The sequence below is a fragment of the Talaromyces rugulosus genome, chromosome III, assembly GCF_013368755.1.
Source record: "Talaromyces rugulosus chromosome III, complete sequence".
Classification (NCBI taxonomy): Eukaryota; Fungi; Ascomycota; class Eurotiomycetes; order Eurotiales; family Trichocomaceae; genus Talaromyces; species Talaromyces rugulosus.
The window spans coordinates 2,318,097-2,337,602 of NC_049563.1; the positions used below are offsets into that span (position 1 = coordinate 2,318,097).

At 48.1% G+C, this 19,506-nt stretch overlaps 6 protein-coding genes across 6 annotated transcripts; 3 read left to right on the forward strand and 3 right to left on the reverse strand.

The window, feature by feature from the left end:
* Positions 1 to 2,841: 2,841 nt before the first annotated feature.
* Positions 2,842 to 6,176, reverse strand: TRUGW13939_05666 (uncharacterized protein; the record flags this gene model as incomplete). Its single annotated transcript, XM_035488826.1, has 2 exons — positions 2,842 to 5,897; positions 5,981 to 6,176. The coding sequence occupies 2 exons, from the start codon at positions 6,174 to 6,176 to the stop codon at positions 2,842 to 2,844; spliced, it is 3,252 nt and encodes a 1,083-aa protein (XP_035344719.1).
* A 625-nt stretch (positions 6,177 to 6,801) lies between these two features.
* TRUGW13939_05667 (uncharacterized protein) lies at positions 6,802 to 7,281 on the forward strand (the record flags this gene model as incomplete). The annotated part of the gene is made up of 2 exons (XM_035488827.1): positions 6,802 to 7,112; positions 7,182 to 7,281. 2 exons carry the CDS (start codon positions 6,802 to 6,804, stop codon positions 7,279 to 7,281), a joined length of 411 nt encoding a protein of 136 aa, XP_035344720.1.
* A 48-nt stretch (positions 7,282 to 7,329) lies between these two features.
* On the reverse strand, positions 7,330 to 9,487 carry TRUGW13939_05668 (uncharacterized protein; the record flags this gene model as incomplete). The annotated part of the gene is made up of 4 exons (XM_035488828.1): positions 7,330 to 7,884; positions 7,944 to 8,467; positions 8,534 to 8,656; positions 9,055 to 9,487. 4 exons carry the CDS (start codon positions 9,485 to 9,487, stop codon positions 7,330 to 7,332), a joined length of 1,635 nt encoding a protein of 544 aa, XP_035344721.1.
* Positions 9,488 to 10,343: 856 nt separating this feature from the next.
* TRUGW13939_05669 (uncharacterized protein) lies at positions 10,344 to 11,773 on the forward strand (the record flags this gene model as incomplete). The annotated part of the gene is made up of 3 exons (XM_035488829.1): positions 10,344 to 10,360; positions 10,447 to 11,707; positions 11,771 to 11,773. 3 exons carry the CDS (start codon positions 10,344 to 10,346, stop codon positions 11,771 to 11,773), a joined length of 1,281 nt encoding a protein of 426 aa, XP_035344722.1.
* A 406-nt stretch (positions 11,774 to 12,179) lies between these two features.
* Positions 12,180 to 15,057, reverse strand: TRUGW13939_05670 (uncharacterized protein; the record flags this gene model as incomplete). The annotated part of the gene is made up of 5 exons (XM_035488830.1): positions 12,180 to 13,296; positions 13,362 to 13,730; positions 13,787 to 14,729; positions 14,783 to 14,837; positions 14,890 to 15,057. The coding sequence occupies 5 exons, from the start codon at positions 15,055 to 15,057 to the stop codon at positions 12,180 to 12,182; spliced, it is 2,652 nt and encodes an 883-aa protein (XP_035344723.1).
* Positions 15,058 to 16,846: 1,789 nt separating this feature from the next.
* On the forward strand, positions 16,847 to 18,712 carry TRUGW13939_05671 (uncharacterized protein; the record flags this gene model as incomplete). Its single annotated transcript, XM_035488831.1, has 2 exons — positions 16,847 to 17,193; positions 17,266 to 18,712. The coding sequence occupies 2 exons, from the start codon at positions 16,847 to 16,849 to the stop codon at positions 18,710 to 18,712; spliced, it is 1,794 nt and encodes a 597-aa protein (XP_035344724.1).
* Positions 18,713 to 19,506: the final 794 nt, after the last annotated feature.

A 19,506-nucleotide genomic window follows, 5' to 3' on the forward strand; every position in this document is an offset into this window, starting at 1 on the left:
GGCGGGCAGGCTTGTTCGCAGAGGCGTATTCTACAAAACTCGAGAAAACCCCATTGAGGTTCTGTTCAGTTTCTTTATGTCTGGGGAAAACTGGAGAACTGACTAACTGGCGGTGGGTGATGCGTGCAGGTATAGATGACAAATCGGGCGATTATCAGTTCCGTGCGCCGACGAATGCGGAAGTTTCCCGCCTTGCGCGTGAGTTTCCTAAGTCGGGTTTATTATAATTTTGATAATATATTGGTTAGATAATAATTCGAGCGATTGGCCATCAACCATATTCTGGCGATTGGTTGGGATGTCGGGAAACCTACCGAGTCTATTAGAAGTAAACGGCTATGCGGGTATAATACCATAGCTTAACAGGCTGAATAGGCTGAACTTGGAAGTGTTTTGACTTGACGAGAATTTGAACCAGTAGGCATCACCTCCTGCCACTGTAAACATTTTAATTTTAATTTAGATAAGCCTGGCATATGCACTTTATAAACTAAGCCTAAAGGAATTGACAAGTTTTTAAACTTCTTTTTTTTATTGGTTTTGTAATTAATATCAAGAGGTATGTTATACTGACAGTTGTAGTAAAAGACCTTCGGTCTCTTGGGTAGTCAATCTATGGTGTATCGCAGGCACCAACATGTTATAACGGAGCCGACGTTTTTTGAAGTCTTGGAAAGATACCCCCGAGGCGTTAAGGATCTTTGTAAGGCACTAGTGGCATTCAAGAAGCTCCTGGCTTGGCCAATTCCACTCGTTCGCTGGGTCCTGGTTCTTGAATTCGGCTTGTGGGATGATATGTCGCCTGTAGCTTGCAGTAATTCGGTTAAAGATCTCAATATCATACACATTTTCGCTCTCCTATTAATATAGCTTGTTAGTAGGAAGAATAAAATAAAGGTTTTGCGAACTATAGCACAATCACTGTTGGCTTAAATGCAAGATGGAGTTGCCCAAATTGCGTATGTATGTATCCAATCTCGAAGTAATACTATTTCTCAAGTCATTGATATTCTCAGCTTGAAATCTCATCTGTTCAATGGCTGGGAAGCGCCGAGATAGCACCTCCCATGAGGCACTAATGTTATCTTTTTTATCCTAGTCTCTGTTAGTACGTATTTATAAACCTATTGATCAATGTTATATTACTGATCTTGTGTTCCATGTTGCATAAGCGAATGGGATAATGTGTGCCCCCTGCGTCCGTCCACTTTCAAGCTCTGCTGGAGAACCAAGCATTTCGAAATATGCATCATCTATATCACCTGTAATGTCAACTACCTTTTATTTCATGTCTCCCTCGGAAGATGTTGTTCTTGTTTCACTTTACCCTTCAGCTGCCCTTTCTTCCTCAATCTCTCTGTGAAGGCTTTCCCTACTTCTAATACTTCTCCATGAGAAGACATTGTTGGGGCATGTATACCATAGATTGATTACCCAAGGAATCTTGGGTCTTTTGGTGTAGCTGTCAACATAAAACAACCATACTGGTATGTTCCCTTTCCTCCCCGTGTTTTCATTTTTGACCACGGATTTCTAAATATCATACAATACCGGAAAATTTGCAGGTGATATTTCAACAACGACGGTGACAATATCGACACTATTGACCTTTGGTCTTTTGGTGTAGCTGTCAATAGAACGGGACGTTAGATGATGACTCATTATTTCTGTTCAGATGTTGAAAATGTGATTTATTAGGAACATGAGTTGAAAGTCCTAGTCCTTGAGGACAATGCGAGAAGAAATATTTTCTTAGCAAAAACATCCCAAACCTTCTTGGAAGCGGCAAAATATCAGGGACTGCTACGTCATTGTGTACAATATAGAGACACAACTGCTAAAAGTTGTGGCTATGGGAAGCTCAATTTACCAAGTCTTTAGCCTGTTCCTGGACATAACCATAGATGCATTGCACTACTTTAAAAAAGTAAATGCCTCTTATATCATCTAGGGCACGCGATAATATGCTTAGAGCGTGATGATATCCGACTTCCCTCAATTCTAGGATCCAGCTCTAGATATCATTATTAGACTAATAGCAAGCTACTGCTACAGGAGGTAAAATCCCATATAAACTATGATACCACGGTCATAGCTGACGCTAACGTTGATACCAGTGCGAAGTGTAGGGTAATAAGGACTGACCGAACTGCCTAAGGCTTTTTGGTCAGTGGTTAACATGCTGAGACGACGTTCTCCAAAACTTGATCGATAACATAATATATGCACTTGAGACTAAAATATATGATCAAAGACTACTACTATTGGTTCGGTAGACTCGGTTATCCCAAAGAGTTAATTTACTCCGACAATACAGAGCCATGCCTTATCTGGCAGATGTGTATGCTTTCAAGTTCATTTTCTACCTACATTCACTTGGCTCACTTCTGATGCCGTAGGCCCACAAATTTATGCTTGAAGGTATCTGACTTGCATGTCTACCTAGTCTTTGTGCCTTTGTGTTGTTGGTTGGATTGGAGCAACCTTGTTATATCTGCCGTCAGCAGCTGACACATTTTCATGTCAGCCAGCCTGTGAAATAGCGAACGGAAGCATATGTTAAAGCTACATCAAGTTAATAATGGCATCTCCCATTCTTGTACAATTCTTCTTCTACATAGAGACTAGGGAACCCGCCCTTGGACCCCATAAATACTAGCTGTCGTGAAGACAGAATCCCCAGCGTAAGCAGTTGGCTATGGCTTCTCCATACAAAGTCGTCTGGTTATTTAATACGTACTTACATTCTGTAGCAGGTGATGGCTGTCAGTGGCTTAAAGATATTCCACCATCCAACACAAATCCCTCACGAGACGGGATCCTATTATCCTGCCCTCGTATCTAAACCTTTGCCCATCTCAGAAGCACCGCCGCAGCAACTACAGGCAGAACACTAACCAACTCACCCAAGCCTGCAAACTGTGGGGGAATCCTAGCATCCACAAATGCCCCCGCACCAAGCAAGATTGCGAACAAGTTATACACAAAGCTCCACCCAAAATTGAACTTGATTCTCTGTACCGCTTTCTCGCTGATGTCGATCATCGTCAGGATACTAATAAGGTTGGGACGCATGAGCACGACATCCGCAGCGGATTTGGCAACGTCGCTGCCGGTTTCTTGGTTCATGTGTACGCCGACTGTGGAGGTGGCGAGCGCGATAGCGTCATTTGTGCCGTCGCCGATGAAGATGGTTGTTGGTTTCTTCTTCTTCAGGTGTGCTGATTGATGAGGCGGGGTGACAAGGGTTTGGATGTAAGATTGCTTGTCGGCTGGTGTGCAGCGAGAGCGGATATTCTCAGTTGCAATGCCGAGGTCTCTTGCAATGGAGTGAACGGGACCGTCGTCGTCGCCTGAGAGGAGGTGAACGGATACATCGCGTTCCTGGAGCTTGGTCACGGTTTCAAGGGCGTCGGGGCGGAGCGAGTCTTCTAAGCCAAAGACGGCCACAAGGGCGTCGTTGATTGTGAAGCAGAATGCAGTGTAGCCTCGTTCAAGGACGGTTTGGACTTGTACATTGGACGAGAGGTTGAGCCACCGGGAGTTTCCTGCGCGGAGGATGAGGCCTGGTGCAGAGCCTTCTACGCCTTTGCCCGTCAGAACCTTTGTACCAGTGACAGCAGACGCTGATATGCCTCTGGCTTTGAGATGTGCGGCCACGGCGGCGGAAATTGGGTGTTTGTTACTCCCAATTAGACCGATGAGTAGGGACATGGAATCCTCCGTGTTTTTAGCTATATGCTCAGCTGCAACCGTGAGTTTGCCTTGGGTCAGAGTTCCGGTCTTGTCGAAAACAACATGGGAAGTCTTGTATGCCACCTCGATGCTGTCGGCGGACTTGAAGATAATGCCTCGCTCGGCAGCAACACCACTGGCTATGACGATTACCATGGGTACTGCCAGGCCGATAGCACATGGGCAAGAGACAATAAGCACAGTGATAGCATATGTTATTGCCTCTATAGTAGCTCGAGATCCAGACTGGTTTCGCACCACAGTCCCGACAGCAATCCAGATCACAAACGTGATGATAGCCAGAGCGACTACAACAGGTACAAAGTAGCTCGCCACTCGGTCCGCCATATTTTGCATCTTCGGCTTGGATAGTTTTGCTTGATCGACCAACCTTGCAACGACAGAGATCGTATTATCACCAGGAAGACAGGCTAGTTTGACAATCAGCGTCCCAGAAACATTTACAGATCCTGCAACGACGGCGGATTTAGAGGACTTGACTACTGGAATTGACTCTCCGGTAATCATTGACTCGTCAACCTCAGATGCTCCTCTGATAACAGTCCCATCGGTTGGGATCTTGGAGTCTGGAATAACCTTGAAGATGTCTCCATACTGAAGGAGTCGGACATCGATCTCATTTTCATTGGCCCCAGATTCATCCACTAGAATTGCAGTAGGCGTCTGTAGTGACCGGAGCGAAATGGATTCGACGGCTTTCTGACGAGCGAGTGCAGCAACATAGCGACCAACCATGATCAAAGTGACGAGCAAAGTGCTAGTCTCGAAAAATTCACCAGTGGCTAGTGGACGGCCCGCAACAAGGTATCCAAAGGAGACTACAGAAAAAATGTAGGCAGCGCTCGTACTCAGAACAATGAGCAGGTCCATCTCAACGATCCTGGAGAAAACCAACGCTTTTAATGCCTTCGGGTAGAACGGGCCTGCAATGACGACCTGGATAATCGTTGCCAATGCCAAAGACGCAGAGCCATACGCAATTGCCCTCTCCGGAAGAGGAGCCCAAGCAAGGACTAAGACTGGTACTGTCATTACAATGGACATAATAGTCATGTATCCCATGTGGCGCACATGCTTGTTTCCAGCCACAAGAGCAGGATCAGCCCGAGGAGCAGCCAGACGAAGGGGTCTACCCCAGCCGTGCTCCAGCAGATCTCTTGCCCCGATGATCTTTGCATCAAAAGCTACATTCACGGTTTGCTCATCCAAAAGAGTCATCTCAGTCACGCCATGAGGCCATTCTTGCTTCATGAACTCGGAGGCATTAGGGACGACAATATCCACGCCCGAAGCCTGGTCCGTGAACCTTGCATACTTGAACTCGGTAGTCTTCTCCAAGTGCCTAAACACTTCATCAAATGAGTGAATGCCGATGTTGAGGTCGAATTCTGCCCGCGAGAGCACCAAGCTGGTTTTGAGGTTCTGGACTGACTGCAGTGTGCCCAAAGTACGCTTAAGCTTGGTTTCGCATCCGGTGCAGGTCATTCCAGATATGCTCAAAATGACATGTTCCTTGATCGCAATGCCCTTTTCGAGGTCAGGGATAGCGGTGCCCGGAATGACCTCCGTGAGGCCATTAGACATGTCCTTGGCGACGGCACATGCAGAAAGAGGAGGTTTACTGGGACAGCAGCCGCCGCCACAATTTTCTTTTTCAGAAGACGAAAATTGCTCGGTAGTTGAAGACTCATTGATCTTTGGTTTACCACAGCAGTTCGTAGTGCCGCTGCACGCACCCTTCGTAGCAGAAGTTTGCAGCTCAACGACTGCGGACGTCTCAGGTGTACTGCAACAGCTCCTAGAGTTGACAGCCTTCCCCCTTTCAGTGCCCCGGCATGCCTGTCCTTTTCCCTTCGGGCTTGGGCTACAGCATTTATCTAACCGCGTATTGATAATACCCCTTTCGCAGGAAGAGTCAAGAGAAGAACGCAGAATACTCCGGAAAGACTCCGTCGAGCGACGCTCATTACCAACCGAAGATCCTCTCAGCGGTGCACAACAGGATTCTTGCCCAAGGGTTATCAAAGCGCGGCAAATACAACCCAGAGCTTCGAGGCTGGCCGCATATTTGGCGTGCACAGAACGACGGTGTTGGTCGCATGGTTTCCCATGGGGACCTTGGCAACCGGAGCCCATGAGTTCTACAGTGGTGGTCAGGCGTGAATGTAGCCGATTGGAGGCGTGATCAAAGATAGCTAGTAACAGGCTAGTAACTTGAACTTACTTGGAGATGCATTGACCTGTCCTTTACCGCATTCTCGAAGAGCGATGCGATCAAGGCAAGAGGCATCACAGCAGGGAGATGGCTTATCTTTGCAGCAACTGGGCTTATCGAGTGCTTTCTCGGGCTTGATCTCCTTGGGCTGGCTACCGCAGCAGCTAGAAGAGCAAACGTTACGAGGATCAGGTTCACAAGCCATGTTGGAGGGTTTCAAATGTTGCTTTCGTCTGATAATGCGGAAGAGTATGCAAGGAAGAGAGAGTGATGGCGGGGTGTTGCCCGGATTAATACGGGATCTGGCAGAAAAGAGAAAACTGACCTGAGAACATTTGAACATCAAAAAGCTTCCCTTTTTATATTATATCTAATTTTTTTTATCAATTTGGATTTCCTCTTAATATATAGCAATCTTCGAATACTATTAGGCTTGATAAATTCGCTCTGTATCCCCTTTTGGCGTTCAGGCACGTTACATATAAACCAAACCGAAAAAGCGTATGTAGTCAGTCTCCATCATTTCACCGCGAGGGTATCTTCATCGTAGCATAATTCAATTTATCAAATTCTGGAATGACTCTGCCATTTTTGTCTGGTCTCGCCCTGATGATATCCGATTGTTGGTTCATCCTGTCATTGATGAGTACGGGAGGGGCTATGCCGAACCCGGCAAAACTAAGAATTTACAGGTCCGCCGTTTAACAAAAACCAACTTCAACTTGTGCGTTTCGCATTATTATTGCCCGCTCTATCTCCCAATTCTCTCTCTTCACACTTCCTCGACAGAAACCTCCTCAAAACACACACAATCCCAGGACCCAGCCACTATGGGCCCTCCGAAGCGCAGAGTCCTCGCTACAGCAGAGGAGACCTTGTTCCCCCCACCAACGCTGCCTGAGGAACACCAAATCGCCCGCGTAATCAAAGCGGCAGGGAACAATCTGTACTCGGTAGAATTCCCTTCAAAACAGGTGGTCTTGGTGGAATTGCCTGCCAGGTTCAGATCGACCATCTGGATGAGACGAGGATCATATGTCGTTGTCGACACAAAAGCGCTAGATGATCGGGAAAACAAGCTCCACGGGGAGATTATCAATGTTGTGGGGGACGAAAAGGCCTGGCGCAAGGCCGCTTTCTGGTCAGTTCAACACGCTTTCTTTCTCAAACATATATACAATTGAACTAAGCTGACTGATCTGTTTTGTAGGCCGAAGGCATTTGTCAAGCAATCATATGGCGGCGCATCGGATTCGGAAGAAGAGGACTCGAGAGTAGGCAAGATGCCATCATCAGACGAGGACGAGTGAACACAAGTCATCCCTTCCTAAAAAAATGGACTAGACGGTGGCTGTCCATTAGTTATTCCACCGAGTATCCAGCAAAGGTACTACAACCTGAGTTCCTAAACAGAGCACAACAGCAGCAGAACTGGCTGCGGTACTGGGGTAAACATTCCATGCCACTTCCTGAACGGCCCATACGACATATATCATTACCGGGCTCAGTCCCGACTGCCAAAGCAAGAGAGGTGTGGCCCAAGCGAGATACGCAAAGAACTGGTAATGGAGTGACCTGGCGCAGAGCATGCCGATCACTAGCGATGTGAGCAATGTCTTTGTGATGAACCCAGCCGACAGTACGGATTTGGGCAGACGATTTTGGAGGAACTTGGTCGCAAATGAGTCTAGTTCACAGCGAGACGGGTTAATCCATCGCCCAGCCATAAACGCGAGAACTAAAAAGACATGCACAGCTAGGAGATTCACGGCAAAGGCTTTTGACACAAAAGTTTCTTCACCGATGAATCTCCAGTTAACAGTCCACTTGAAAAGAAATTCCCTTGTAAGCTCGAACGCTCGGGACAGATAACCAATCGCATTTTCCCGAAGGAAGGGTAGTCCAAGAAGACCCTGCTTAGGAGTTTAGCAATCAATCAACTCCTGGATAGAATTGGCGTGTTATATTTTACCTGTACGGATATCGCATTGATTGCAAGTGGTATGGCGAGACCAATCCCTCCAGATAGAGCTATTATCACTGCAATCGCTGGAGCGAGTAGCAATAAAGACATCTTGACGCCCACTCCCAGCGACCAAATCGTAACGGCCGCGCTGAATTGGCGTCTTTGGAAAAGAAAAATCGACAACCACATAGCCATTGCTGCAATGCCATCGTTGAATAACCTCAAGACATAGATACTGTGCAGCCGCTTGGACAGAACAAGAAGCGGTAGAAGGTACGGCGGTGCCCCGACGCGGATGTAGCAAGCTACGACTATAATTAACGTTGCAAGGTAGATACCGGCGAAGATAAGTTGTCCAAAGGCAATGTCGCGCCCTCCGTCTGTCAGGTCAGACAGGAATGAGTATACGTAAACGTGCGCGGCGGGATAGACGAGCGGTCCGGTGTCGCCTTTGATCGCGGTGTAATCACGTTCGCCAGATTGATACAAGGCGACTTGTTGCATATACGTTGTCCAGTCGATTTCCGTGTCTGCAGGTCATGGTCATTAATTGTTAGTCTGAAAAGCAGAGGGGTGTTTTTTGGAGCTCAACTTACAGGGTATTTTCTGGATGACCAGGCCGCAGAGAACAGCATCTGCCGCAACTAGCAGAGGCGCAATCCATAATGAATGCTTCGGATTGCTCAGGATATCAAGTACAAATGAATAGGCACCCATCTCTACAGCCTGTTCTCAATATCGCCTCGCAGCTGGTTAATGACAAGCTTAAGTGACGTTGCGAACAGCTGTCCGGAAAAGCTGGTAACATGCCCACGCGCTAGCGATTACCACTCCCGTCCCAGCGGTGTTGTTGACCCCGGGCAATCAACCACATATCAATTGATACCAACCTGCCAATTATTTTAAGTTAGGTGTTCCTGAAGTATTCTCTTGTTTTGTATGTATTATCGTAAATTTCTGGTATAGTTCATGATTTTCCTATTGTACAACCTCAAATCCATCCTCTATACATATACAAATGAGCAGTACAATGGGCGTTCAGTTTCGCCAGCAATTGGGCAATGTGTCGTAAAAAAAAGTTTCTTTTAGCATGTCAGGTATAGCGCTCAGCTGCTACCGTTGTGATCCGGAAAAGCGGGGGTTGATTGGTCTGTTGTGTTCTTATTCGAAAACCCCAGAAGCTCGCCAATGATTCCTGGGGGTTTTGGGACTGGACATTCGCGTCCAATTTTTGCCATTGATTCGGCCTCTGCTTCCATTTGCAGGAATGTTGACACTTCCTCATCTGTCGATCGTGGTGGTGTACTCTTCTGGATAGCGTCTGTGTTTGGGAGTGCGTCGCCCTCCGGCACGGGTTTCCTCCTCCGCCTTCTTGGTCTCTCTATCTGTTGACCGTCCGCAGTCATGACCATGTTTGAGTCGGCTAACGTTCGGCGAGGGGCTGGACAAGGAAAGATATGTGGAAGACCAACAATGACCACGGAAGCCAGCATGGTCGCAGCGAATAAGGAGCTCGTCGAGCGGGATCGGGGGTGCAGGATAGGCGGCATGATGGGCGGTTAAAGTAATTGCGTACTCAATGGCAATCAGTGAAGGAGTAGAGTGCGCGACGCAGTTGGCTCTGGAATATTGTGAGTATAACCATGCTAGAATCGGCTGGTCGGGATAGTGCGGAATGTACCGTCATCAGTAGCTCGCATTGGCGGTCGCAACGGAATTCATAGCGCTCAATTGTTCGGGGAGGAGAGATTCTGAGACAGTGAGAGCTAGTTGTACATGTGCTGGGCTGTTGGCGCTGCAGGACAAGCTCGTCTCTGGCGGTGAATTCTCCGTGCTGTCAGTGAGGATCAACCAAGAGCATTTCCACTAGTGCTGTTTACGGCCTAGGCTAGTCACGTGGTACGTATTGCGGGACTGGCACTAGACCAAAAGCGACCTAGTTTCTCATGTGACTTCGCAGTCTTGAAGTCGTTCCCAAGCCGACAGGAATATAATTTTTCTTTTAAAAAAAAATTAATAGTAAACACCGTGCTTCTTCCTATAAAAATGCATTATTTTCAAACACATTCGCGAGCTCTGGTCAATGGCGGACTCCGGAGAGCGCCTTATCGAGTTTAGAGGGGCAGCCAATTAACTATAGCAGCAGCACTAGGTCCCGCGCCACCTCCAAATTCCGGTAGATAAAAGCAAAGCTGTCTATCTCCATCACTCGTAAAGTTCCCCCCAACTCAAAACATGACGCACAGCTGGGCATATCACCAATAGGGGGAACTGTTACGTGTCGCTTCATTTGCTGCGCAAGGGCGCGTCTTGCTCCCCCCGCCCCTCCCCGTTGCTCACATTTCGGCGCACTTGCTATCCACCGGTGTGTAGCGAAAGCAAGACTATTCCCGTTTTGCGTACACCATGAGCGACCTAGACAGGTATGGTGGATAGATTTTTTTTGATATCTCTGAGACCGGGGAAAAAAATAAGAAAACAATACAGATTGCTAACTGGAAACCATCAGAGCAATCGCCCAGCTTCGAGCTTGTCGACCGATCCCCGAAGCTCAGGTCCGAGAACTATGCTACAAGGCACGAGAGCTTCTTATTGAGGAGGGCAATGTGGTCTCAGTTGATGCGCCAGTCACGATATGCGGTGATATACACGGCCAGTTTCATGACCTGATGGAGCTGTTCAGAGTCGGCGGAGATGTGCCCGACACAAACTATCTGTTCATGGGGGATTTCGTCGACCGAGGCTTCTACTCTCTCGAATCTTTCCTCTTACTACTATGTCTCAAAGTTAGATACCCGGATCGCATAACCCTGATACGAGGAAACCACGAATCGAGACAGATAACGACTGTTTACGGCTTTTATGATGAGTGTATCCGAAAATACGGAAGCGCGAATGTATGGCGTTATTGCTGCGAGGTATTTGATTACCTTGCCCTGGGCGCGCTGGTGCTCGGCGCAAGCTCAGAACTGGAAGCGACAAGTCGCAGCGAAGAGGTGCAAATGGACGCAGAGCTGGAAACCGAAGTGCTCAATTCCAAGGGCGAGGTCACGTCAATGTCCTACCGAACTCGATACCGATCGTCGTCCGACGCCTCCAACGACGCGCGAGACATTTCCCCTCCAAGAGATATATCCGCTGCCCCTGGAGACACCCCATCCAGGCCGGGACCGGCTGGCACCGGCGCTTCAGGACACAGCTCCGGCAGCTTGGGTTCTTCTACGGGTGCTGTCTTGTGCGTCCACGGCGGACTGTCACCGCTGGTTGACACGGTTGACAAAATCCGCCTGATCGACCGGAAACAAGAAGTGCCCCACGAAGGCCCCATGTGCGATCTCCTTTGGTCTGACCCAGACGAGATCGAGGGCTGGGGGCTCAGCCCACGAGGCGCCGGGTTCCTGTTCGGCGGCGATATTGTCAAGCACTTCAACCACAAAAACGATTTGTCTCTGATCGCTCGCGCACACCAGCTCGTCATGGAAGGCTACAAGGAAATGTTTGACGGCGGCATTGTGACGGTCTGGTCAGCGCCAAACTACTGCTACCGCTGCGGTAACGTTGCTGCCATCCTGGAACTCGGCGAAGACGCCAGCAATGGAGGCACGGTTGCGCGAAGCAATGGCGACCTCAGCCGTGCAGGCGGCGGCATTTTACGAAGAAACACACATCAACAGATTTTGGGTCCAGGGAGACGATACAGAGTTTTTGAAGCGGCTGCTCAAGATACCAGGGGAATGCCGGCGAAGAAGCCGGTTGCCGATTATTTTCTGGTAAGTTTTCCTTTTTACCTTTTTTATATTGTGGAAATTTTATAAACTAACTGTATCGTTCAGTGATACCATATATTTTTTCGATTTGTTCGGTTTTTTTCTTCTTCTCTCTTTCTTTTATGACATTTGGTGCATTTGTTTTGTCTAGCCGGACAAAAAGGAGTTTAATATCGCATTCTTATTCGTATATTCTTATTGCGCTGAAGAGTAATTACACATTGAAATAGTTGTGAGGATATCAACGAGTGATATGAAAATGTCTGCAATTGATTGATTCTCTTACGCTGGTAATTGACACTTAGACATAACCCTGCACACCTCAAACGATTGAAAAAGTAACATGGGTATTTAACAAATAAAAGATAAAGAGTATAAATCCACCTCAATTCGCCGAGATCCGTTTGTCCTTTGTATATAATAATAATCAACAAATACATCAAGAACTTCTAATATAAAGAGCAGTATGATCAAACTAGCCGCTGAAATTTGATCGGGCATTCCCTTGAGCCCGTGAGGGGGCTGGCGGCCTGCCGTTATTCTGATTTCCTGCCATGGAAATGGAATTCATAGGATTATCAGTTCGCTGCTGTGCAGCAGATACCCCTGTGACATCAACGAATTGATTACCAGCCCAGCCCTCACCCCAATTCTCCAAGCCCAGAGCTAGCGCGCTCTGGTCGCGAAGCCACCAGTCTTGGTTTTCTTCCATTAGGTGTTCGGGAAGTGCATTGAAGACAGGCATCGGCGGAGTTCCGATCACAGCTACGGGGCTGTTGCTGCTATTGGAGTTGTTGCAGGACGCGTCCTGGTGGTTGTTTGCATTCCATCTGCTGTCTGACGACATCGTCGTTGGGACTGCGTTTAACGAGGGATAGCCTTGGCTTACAGCGAGGTAGTTTTGTTGATCTGGAAGCGACACCTGTATGTGTGCGTTAAAGTTATCGAACGAACGGCCGTCGTTTGTCGATTGGATTTGTGGGACGTTCGGGAAAAAAGCGGGTTGCTGAAATGGTCCGCCTGTTGGATGATGATATGGAGCTTGGTCATTTGGCAGTACCGCCTGACGCTGCTGCTGCTGCTGGTGACGGTGTTGTGTATCTGCTAGAGCCAAAGAAGATTCATCCATAGGCGTATCTGCTAGGCTTTCCGGCGATGTTTCGCTGTCCCAAGAGCCCCAAGAACCCCATTTCGAATGAGTTCGCTCAAAAACCGCCACAACTTCGCTGGGTAACTCAATTTGCCACTTATTGGCAGACACATCGAGAACACGAAGTGTTCGTCTGGCACAGAGCCAGCCTTCAGCTATCTCTTCGAGATTCCGCACCCCATGGATGAGATCTCTCTTGGCGTTGCGCTCCGGGAGGTTCAACAAGTGAATCGTGCAGGCGGAATGAACTATATACACTGCGATATTGCATATCTGGCGAAGACCATACGACCGCTTGTAGATGCGCAAAAGCTTGGATATAGCGGCAGCTGCTTGTGAGCATAGCCTGCGTGGTGAGACGTGCTGTGGTAGTGGTGATGTTGATTTTGTGTACTTTAAAAAGGGGCGGTAGAGATGAATGAATAGTAGTTGATAGAACATGCTAGTAGATCGTTAGTGAACCCATAAAATAGAATAAAAATATATATATAGTAGAAAGCAGCTTACTGCATGAGCAAGACCGGGGGAAGCTGCCCGTCTTTTGGCTCCAGTTCCGTAGGGAGATTCTTCTTCCAGGCCTCGAGCCTAGTATGAACATCGCTAAGCTTTTTGAGCTCTGCCTGGCGTGACGGCTGCTTTTCCGTAGGAGCGAGATCATAAAAGAATTTAAGTAGGTCATTGCTGATTTCGCACAGCTTGGAAATCTGTAGTGCTACAGCTCGGGTGCGCGCTGGCTGTGCGTGCTCTCGACTAGCACCTGAATCCGTGAAAAAGATCCATGACTCTGCATCTTCGGATGGGTATACCTCAAATTTTGGCACCGTTATATTGTTAAGTGATAACTGCGGCTGGCGACCAAGGTAATTAGACCAACACCTGCAATCACTGTTAGTAATAAAATCCATCGTAGCATAAGAAACACTAATACGTACTTATCGAAGAGGAAACAACCCCAAAAAGTAACTCTCCTCGCGTCGACGTCTTCTTCGGCCAGTTTATTGATACCAAGACTGGTAGCATCGACGTTAAGACCCAAATCATACACCATTCGAAAACTCATGCCGCTATAAACCCAACCTTTACCTTCACGGCCGCAGCCGGCTTCTCGAACGGACATCAAAGCGAGCGCTTGCACTGTGCAGAGTTTGGCCTTTTCATGTTCATCATCCTCGAGAATTAGCCGTTTAGCTTCTTTAAAGAAGTGATCACCGGCGGTTGCCGAATCAGTGGGGTTTTCTCGCGCCCCTGGCCAAGAACTGAAGTGGCAGCCCAGGGCTAGCATTGTGTTGACCAGTAGAGATGAGCAGTATTGACTGGAATGGCCACGGCGATAGTCTCGGTAGAAAAGGGACTTTGATAAAGTGGTAAAGTATGCATAATGCCAGGTGAAGTACATTGTTATGAGATGTTCGACCAGTCTTTCATCGTTTGTGACGCGCGTCCATTGCACGACGGAAAACTGTTCATCATTTCGTAAAGAAATTGATTCGCTCGAGTTTGAATCGGGCGGGAGATATAGGAGATTGGATGTGCCGCCAATAAATTTGACCGAGCCATCGAGCATCAACTCACTCATCCGGCCGGAAAGCTCGGATTCAAACTGGTCCGCCTCATAGTCTTCTTCGATAGGTGGGTTCGATTGAGATGCCTTGATCTTGCTGGAAAGACCTCGTTCCTGGGCAGTCACCGACTCGGCGACGTCTTCCAAGTTGTCGCAGGACCGGATCTGACGGACGAGATCAAAGACGTCTTCTTCATCGTAATTCAAGATTGCGTGGACGAGTGTTTGCAAGGTAGTGTTTCTAGTTCGTAGATTGTCGATATCTTTCTTGTAGACGCCTTTCCTACGGTGGTCCGAGTTTGGGTCATATACACCTGTCAAGAATGTAAGCCACAAGCCAGGACTAGGACCAACAGACGGCACGTACATGGGGTATGATAGACTGATGAGCAGGCGGCACAGCTAGGGAGATTTCCATCACACTAGTTTCATCGAATTAGCTGCGATTCCATGCTTCAAAGAGGCTTGTCTCACCTTGGACTTTCTTCTCCGGCATGCGATGCATGCTGAGCTGACGCAGCGCCGTTTCGAAGACGGTCCATCATCCTTTGCCTTTCCTTTTGATCGACCTTGTGGGTCTACTCCTGGACTGTCTTTGGCATTTGTCCCACTGTCCCATTCGAAGCCGGATTCGTCGCCCATTATCTGTAAGTTTGGTGTGTCGTTTCAACAGAGAGATAAAAAGCAGGTTATCGGCTGTCGGCCATCTCGTCCTCCGCTGATCAGGACTGCGACGATAACATGCTGCTTCTCAGGCAGCCGAGGCGCGAGGGCCTGAACGAGATGGGTCTTTGGAGAGTCTGTCGCCGCGGGTGTTTTGCCCCGCGCGCTCTTGTCTCTTCGGGCCCACCTGGAGAAGTTCAGCCTCAATCGCGAAATGCGCTGGAAGGAATGCGATTAATGGCTATGGGGTTGGGGAGGGGGGGAGAATGTCACGGTCTCTGCGGTGGACGTGATTATCAATGCTATCAAGGCGACTCGCGGGGTGATTGGTTCTCAGCCTGGCGCTGATTGCGCGACCGATTCGAGCGATCTCGGGCAGCGGATGACTCAGCGCGGCTATATCGGAGCTGTTAATGGGTTTATTTTTATTTTCTCTTCACTACGTAATGATTAAAGCGCTAAAAAAAAATAGTAAAACTTAATCCTTAATATTATTAAACAATAATACATGAGATGCTCTGTCAATGTTCAAGCAAGAAAACACGTGACCTTTTTAGTTGAATGGTTATTCTCCTGCCTGAAATGGCAACGGAAACAAATACGGGTGGAATAATAATCATTACTGTATGGGGATTGGCAGGATCGGGGAATCCTTCCGGTGTCCACTGTCCAGAGAGGGATGAATGGTTCATTGCTTAGTCGATCGTTTAGTCGATCATTTAGCGAGTGATATATGCGACATGAGACGGCAGAGCGGTGTTTTTTGATGTGGAGTTTGCTAGGTGGCGGTCAAAGATTTGTTGGGATGTGCAGTCTTTCGTTTATTTTTCATTTTACCGCTATTTGGCCTTTAGATAAATCTGTCAAATGGCTGATCTGTCAGGGCTAATGCAATGCATCTGTGTGTAGCCGAGTGGGCGTACCTACAGGGTGGTAATTTATTTTGATAAAGGCCACAATAATAATACATCACACTGTGAACAGGAAAAATAAACATACAGAATAATACTACGTACCCACTCGAAAAAATAAAAAAATAAAAATAAAAATAAAGGTTTCACACTTGCAGTTTCAGAGCCGATCTACGCCAAGACCGCGTGGGCATCGCTAGCACAAGCCATATTCATCTCCTGGACTGACACCGTTACAGCGGATACGGAGTACAGCACGCGGGATGAGCTTCCCATTAGGGATTCTTACCATACGGTACCCAAAGCCTCATTACTAATGATAATAATTATTGGTACTGAAGAAGAGGAATAACATTTTTCGTGTGTATACGGGTAAAGGCCATAACATACGGATTATTATGCTTCCTTCTTATTCTAATAATATTATAGTTGGATTATTATGATAACAATCATTGATATGATTCTTTTTCTATGGAAACATTCTGCTGTGGGGAAGCTGACTTGGTAAGATTGCTTGTTACATCGTGTAATATGACCGCATTAACCATCTACATAATGTCAATATAAACCGTCTTTTGTGTGACAGCAACACCCCCCTAAGCGATATGGACTATCCCATGTCCATAAGCCATATGAACAACAACAACAGCAATAATAATAATGCCAGCACACACTCACACAGCGACGATCGATGAAGGATTTAGTGTCAGGTGACGACGACTCAGAGCCCGGAAATAAATTACAGCCAATGGTACGGGGTGTATTGCTGCGGCCTGACGTTGACTGCGGCGGGCCCCGGGGCGGGCTGCCGGCCGAGCCTAACATGCGCGCTCCTTATCTGTGGCCTCCACCCATGCATGATTATTTTGCTTTATCGCTACACCAGACACCCACAATATATCTATCCTCCTCCTGCTGCTGCTCCTCTTCGACGCTCGTCTATCGACCCTGCACACGTCTCTGTGCCGGCTGCATCAACCGCTACCCTACGCCCATCGCCCATCGCATCGTCTGTCGCCAGTCGCGTGCCCCATCATCCAACAACCAACTCGCCCCGACTCATTCCTATCTGTCCAGACTATCCTGTGCGCAACACACCTACCAGTCTCGCTGCAGCCTGTCACACGTCCGACTTCTCAGAGGACGTAACACCTTCCGTCTCCACCACGTCCTCTCATGTTCCTCGTGCAGAAACTCGATCAAAGTGCGTCTTCGGGAGCTAGCATGCTATCAACGCCGTGTCCGATCTCCGAGTATGCAACATGATGGTGCCCAGATCCTTTCTATTCTCCTCGTCAACATATCACAAAAGTTCTCTCATGCCGGACGAGAGGCTTCCCCGATCCACGCTGCCTAATAAAAGGACCCGTGCGCCTCCATTTGTCAACGAACCCGTCCCCGTGACCACCGCTCCGGCCGAGATCGTTCACACCAACCCGGTCGTGATTCCACCAAAACATACCTCTGACAATCCGTATCTCAACTCGAGAGCTACGCGAAATGCTAGGAGGAATTCGGCTTCGGCACGAATATCCCCTTCTGGACAGACGCCAGACAACAACTTGCCGTCGTCGCTAGCCACGCTTCTCGAGACAACATCCATCCCTCGAAGAAGCAGAAGCGTCCGACATCCGCGCAAGCTCCCTCCAGGCAATCATGTAGAGGATTTCAGTCGGCTTCTCATGGAAGGTGTCCGATTGCGAGATGATTCCTCCAGTCTAGATGCCTCTGTGAGTTCGCCGCTCGATTCTTTGCTAAGCCCGCCGGGCGAGGGATTTCATCAGACGGACGCTTCCAGCCATACAGGGCACCAGAGGCCCTTGTCAGTCCGTTCGGAATCATCTGACTCTATGCCTTCCCTCGATAATGACTTGAACTCATTGATTACCTCAAGCCCGACCACACCGTCCTCATCAATCCACCGAAGGGCTCCTGATAGACGGAAACAGCTTTCCCCTCCGCAGGAATGTGCCACCGATCATCCTCTTTTAGAAACCGAGCTGGACTCCTTTGACTCGTGTTTTGAGTCTTCGGAAACCACCCCTACTCCATTAACGAAAAGCCGCTCGTTCCGAACATTTCCTCGACTAGGTTCCACCTTCAAATCCAACCTAACTGCCTCGCTGAGGGCCATTAAATCGGCAGCTCAGTCCGTGTCAAATTTCACAACGCCCTCTGTCCAACCAGATGACTTTTTGACGCGGTCTCTCTTTTCAATCACGCCCGAGTTAACCGACGATCGACGCCCACTCCCCATGAACGAGCCCCCGTCGCCAGCTCTACGTCGTTATCTCAACCCAATTACATTGTCTCCGGCCGAAATGTATGTCTACAACGAGCCTCGACAGGAAGTCAACCGAGACTTGAACAATACGCCTGCATCGATTCAGATGCAAACCTACAATCGATCAGGACATTCTTCCAAGCGCGACCGATCCAGCGCAGGCGGAGACAACAGCCAACAAGCTGTCCTCTTCGATCCGGAAGTCCCCTCGTCCCGTCAGCGAGAGCCAAGGGAAAATAGCGATTTCCTGCGCATGGTAGTCCTGGAGATGAACATGCGGCGCCGTGGCAAACTGCGCGACGACATCCCTACGAGAGCGAAGATCTGGCTACCTCCGCGCAAAGGTTTACGTATTGTGCCTGACAGCGAGAATGAGAACTACGAGGAGTCGGCCATTCCTCAACGGTGGATTGGGATATCCATCGAGTACACGCAGTAAACCTGCAGCCTTTTCTTTTCTTTCTATTATCTTATCTCGGCATTTACACTTTATCTTCCCCATTCCGGTTTTTTTTTTTTTTTTTTTTACGACTGTATATAGTACATATTACATTGAGCGCATACGAATCGGGCACGGGAAATCAATCTTGTCACATAGCGCGGCGTTGGGCAGTGGAATGCATGGTTTTGCTGGGCATCCATAGCATTCTCTTATCCAAATATTTAGCTATTTTTTTATCTTATCTTTTTTTCTCTCTAATTTTTTATTTTTATTTTTCACACACAAAATATTGATATTGCGGGGCAGCACGCAGCCAACGTTGCAAGTTCGTGTCATCGTCTCATCGGTATTATTGTTTAGCACCCGCGTTTCCCGCATCAAAAGGATTCAGGAGTGCGCCAATTGACAGCGAAAATCATTTTCGCTAACGCCTTGCAGCCTTAGGAGCTTGCATATCCTATCAGACGGCGCCAGAGGGGTGGACAACGACTCAAACGAGAAATAATTTTCTGACTCCCCCACCATCTTGGCGTACGCCTAAAAAGAAAATCCTATATACAAAACATAGCGTGTGCTGATCTGGAGAGCCAAGTAAGGCCCTTATCTCTGACCAGTGTTGGGCTGACATTTCGGAGATTTGGCGAATGGCGGTGATCGTCGATATGCAGGAAATAATGCAAGTGTCCAGATTGGGAGGGTGGCTATTGACTACGTAGGTCGCTGGCAGCAGCTATACATAATATTAATTTGTATGCAGTACAGAAAGGGTATAGAGAACTTACTATTTGGTT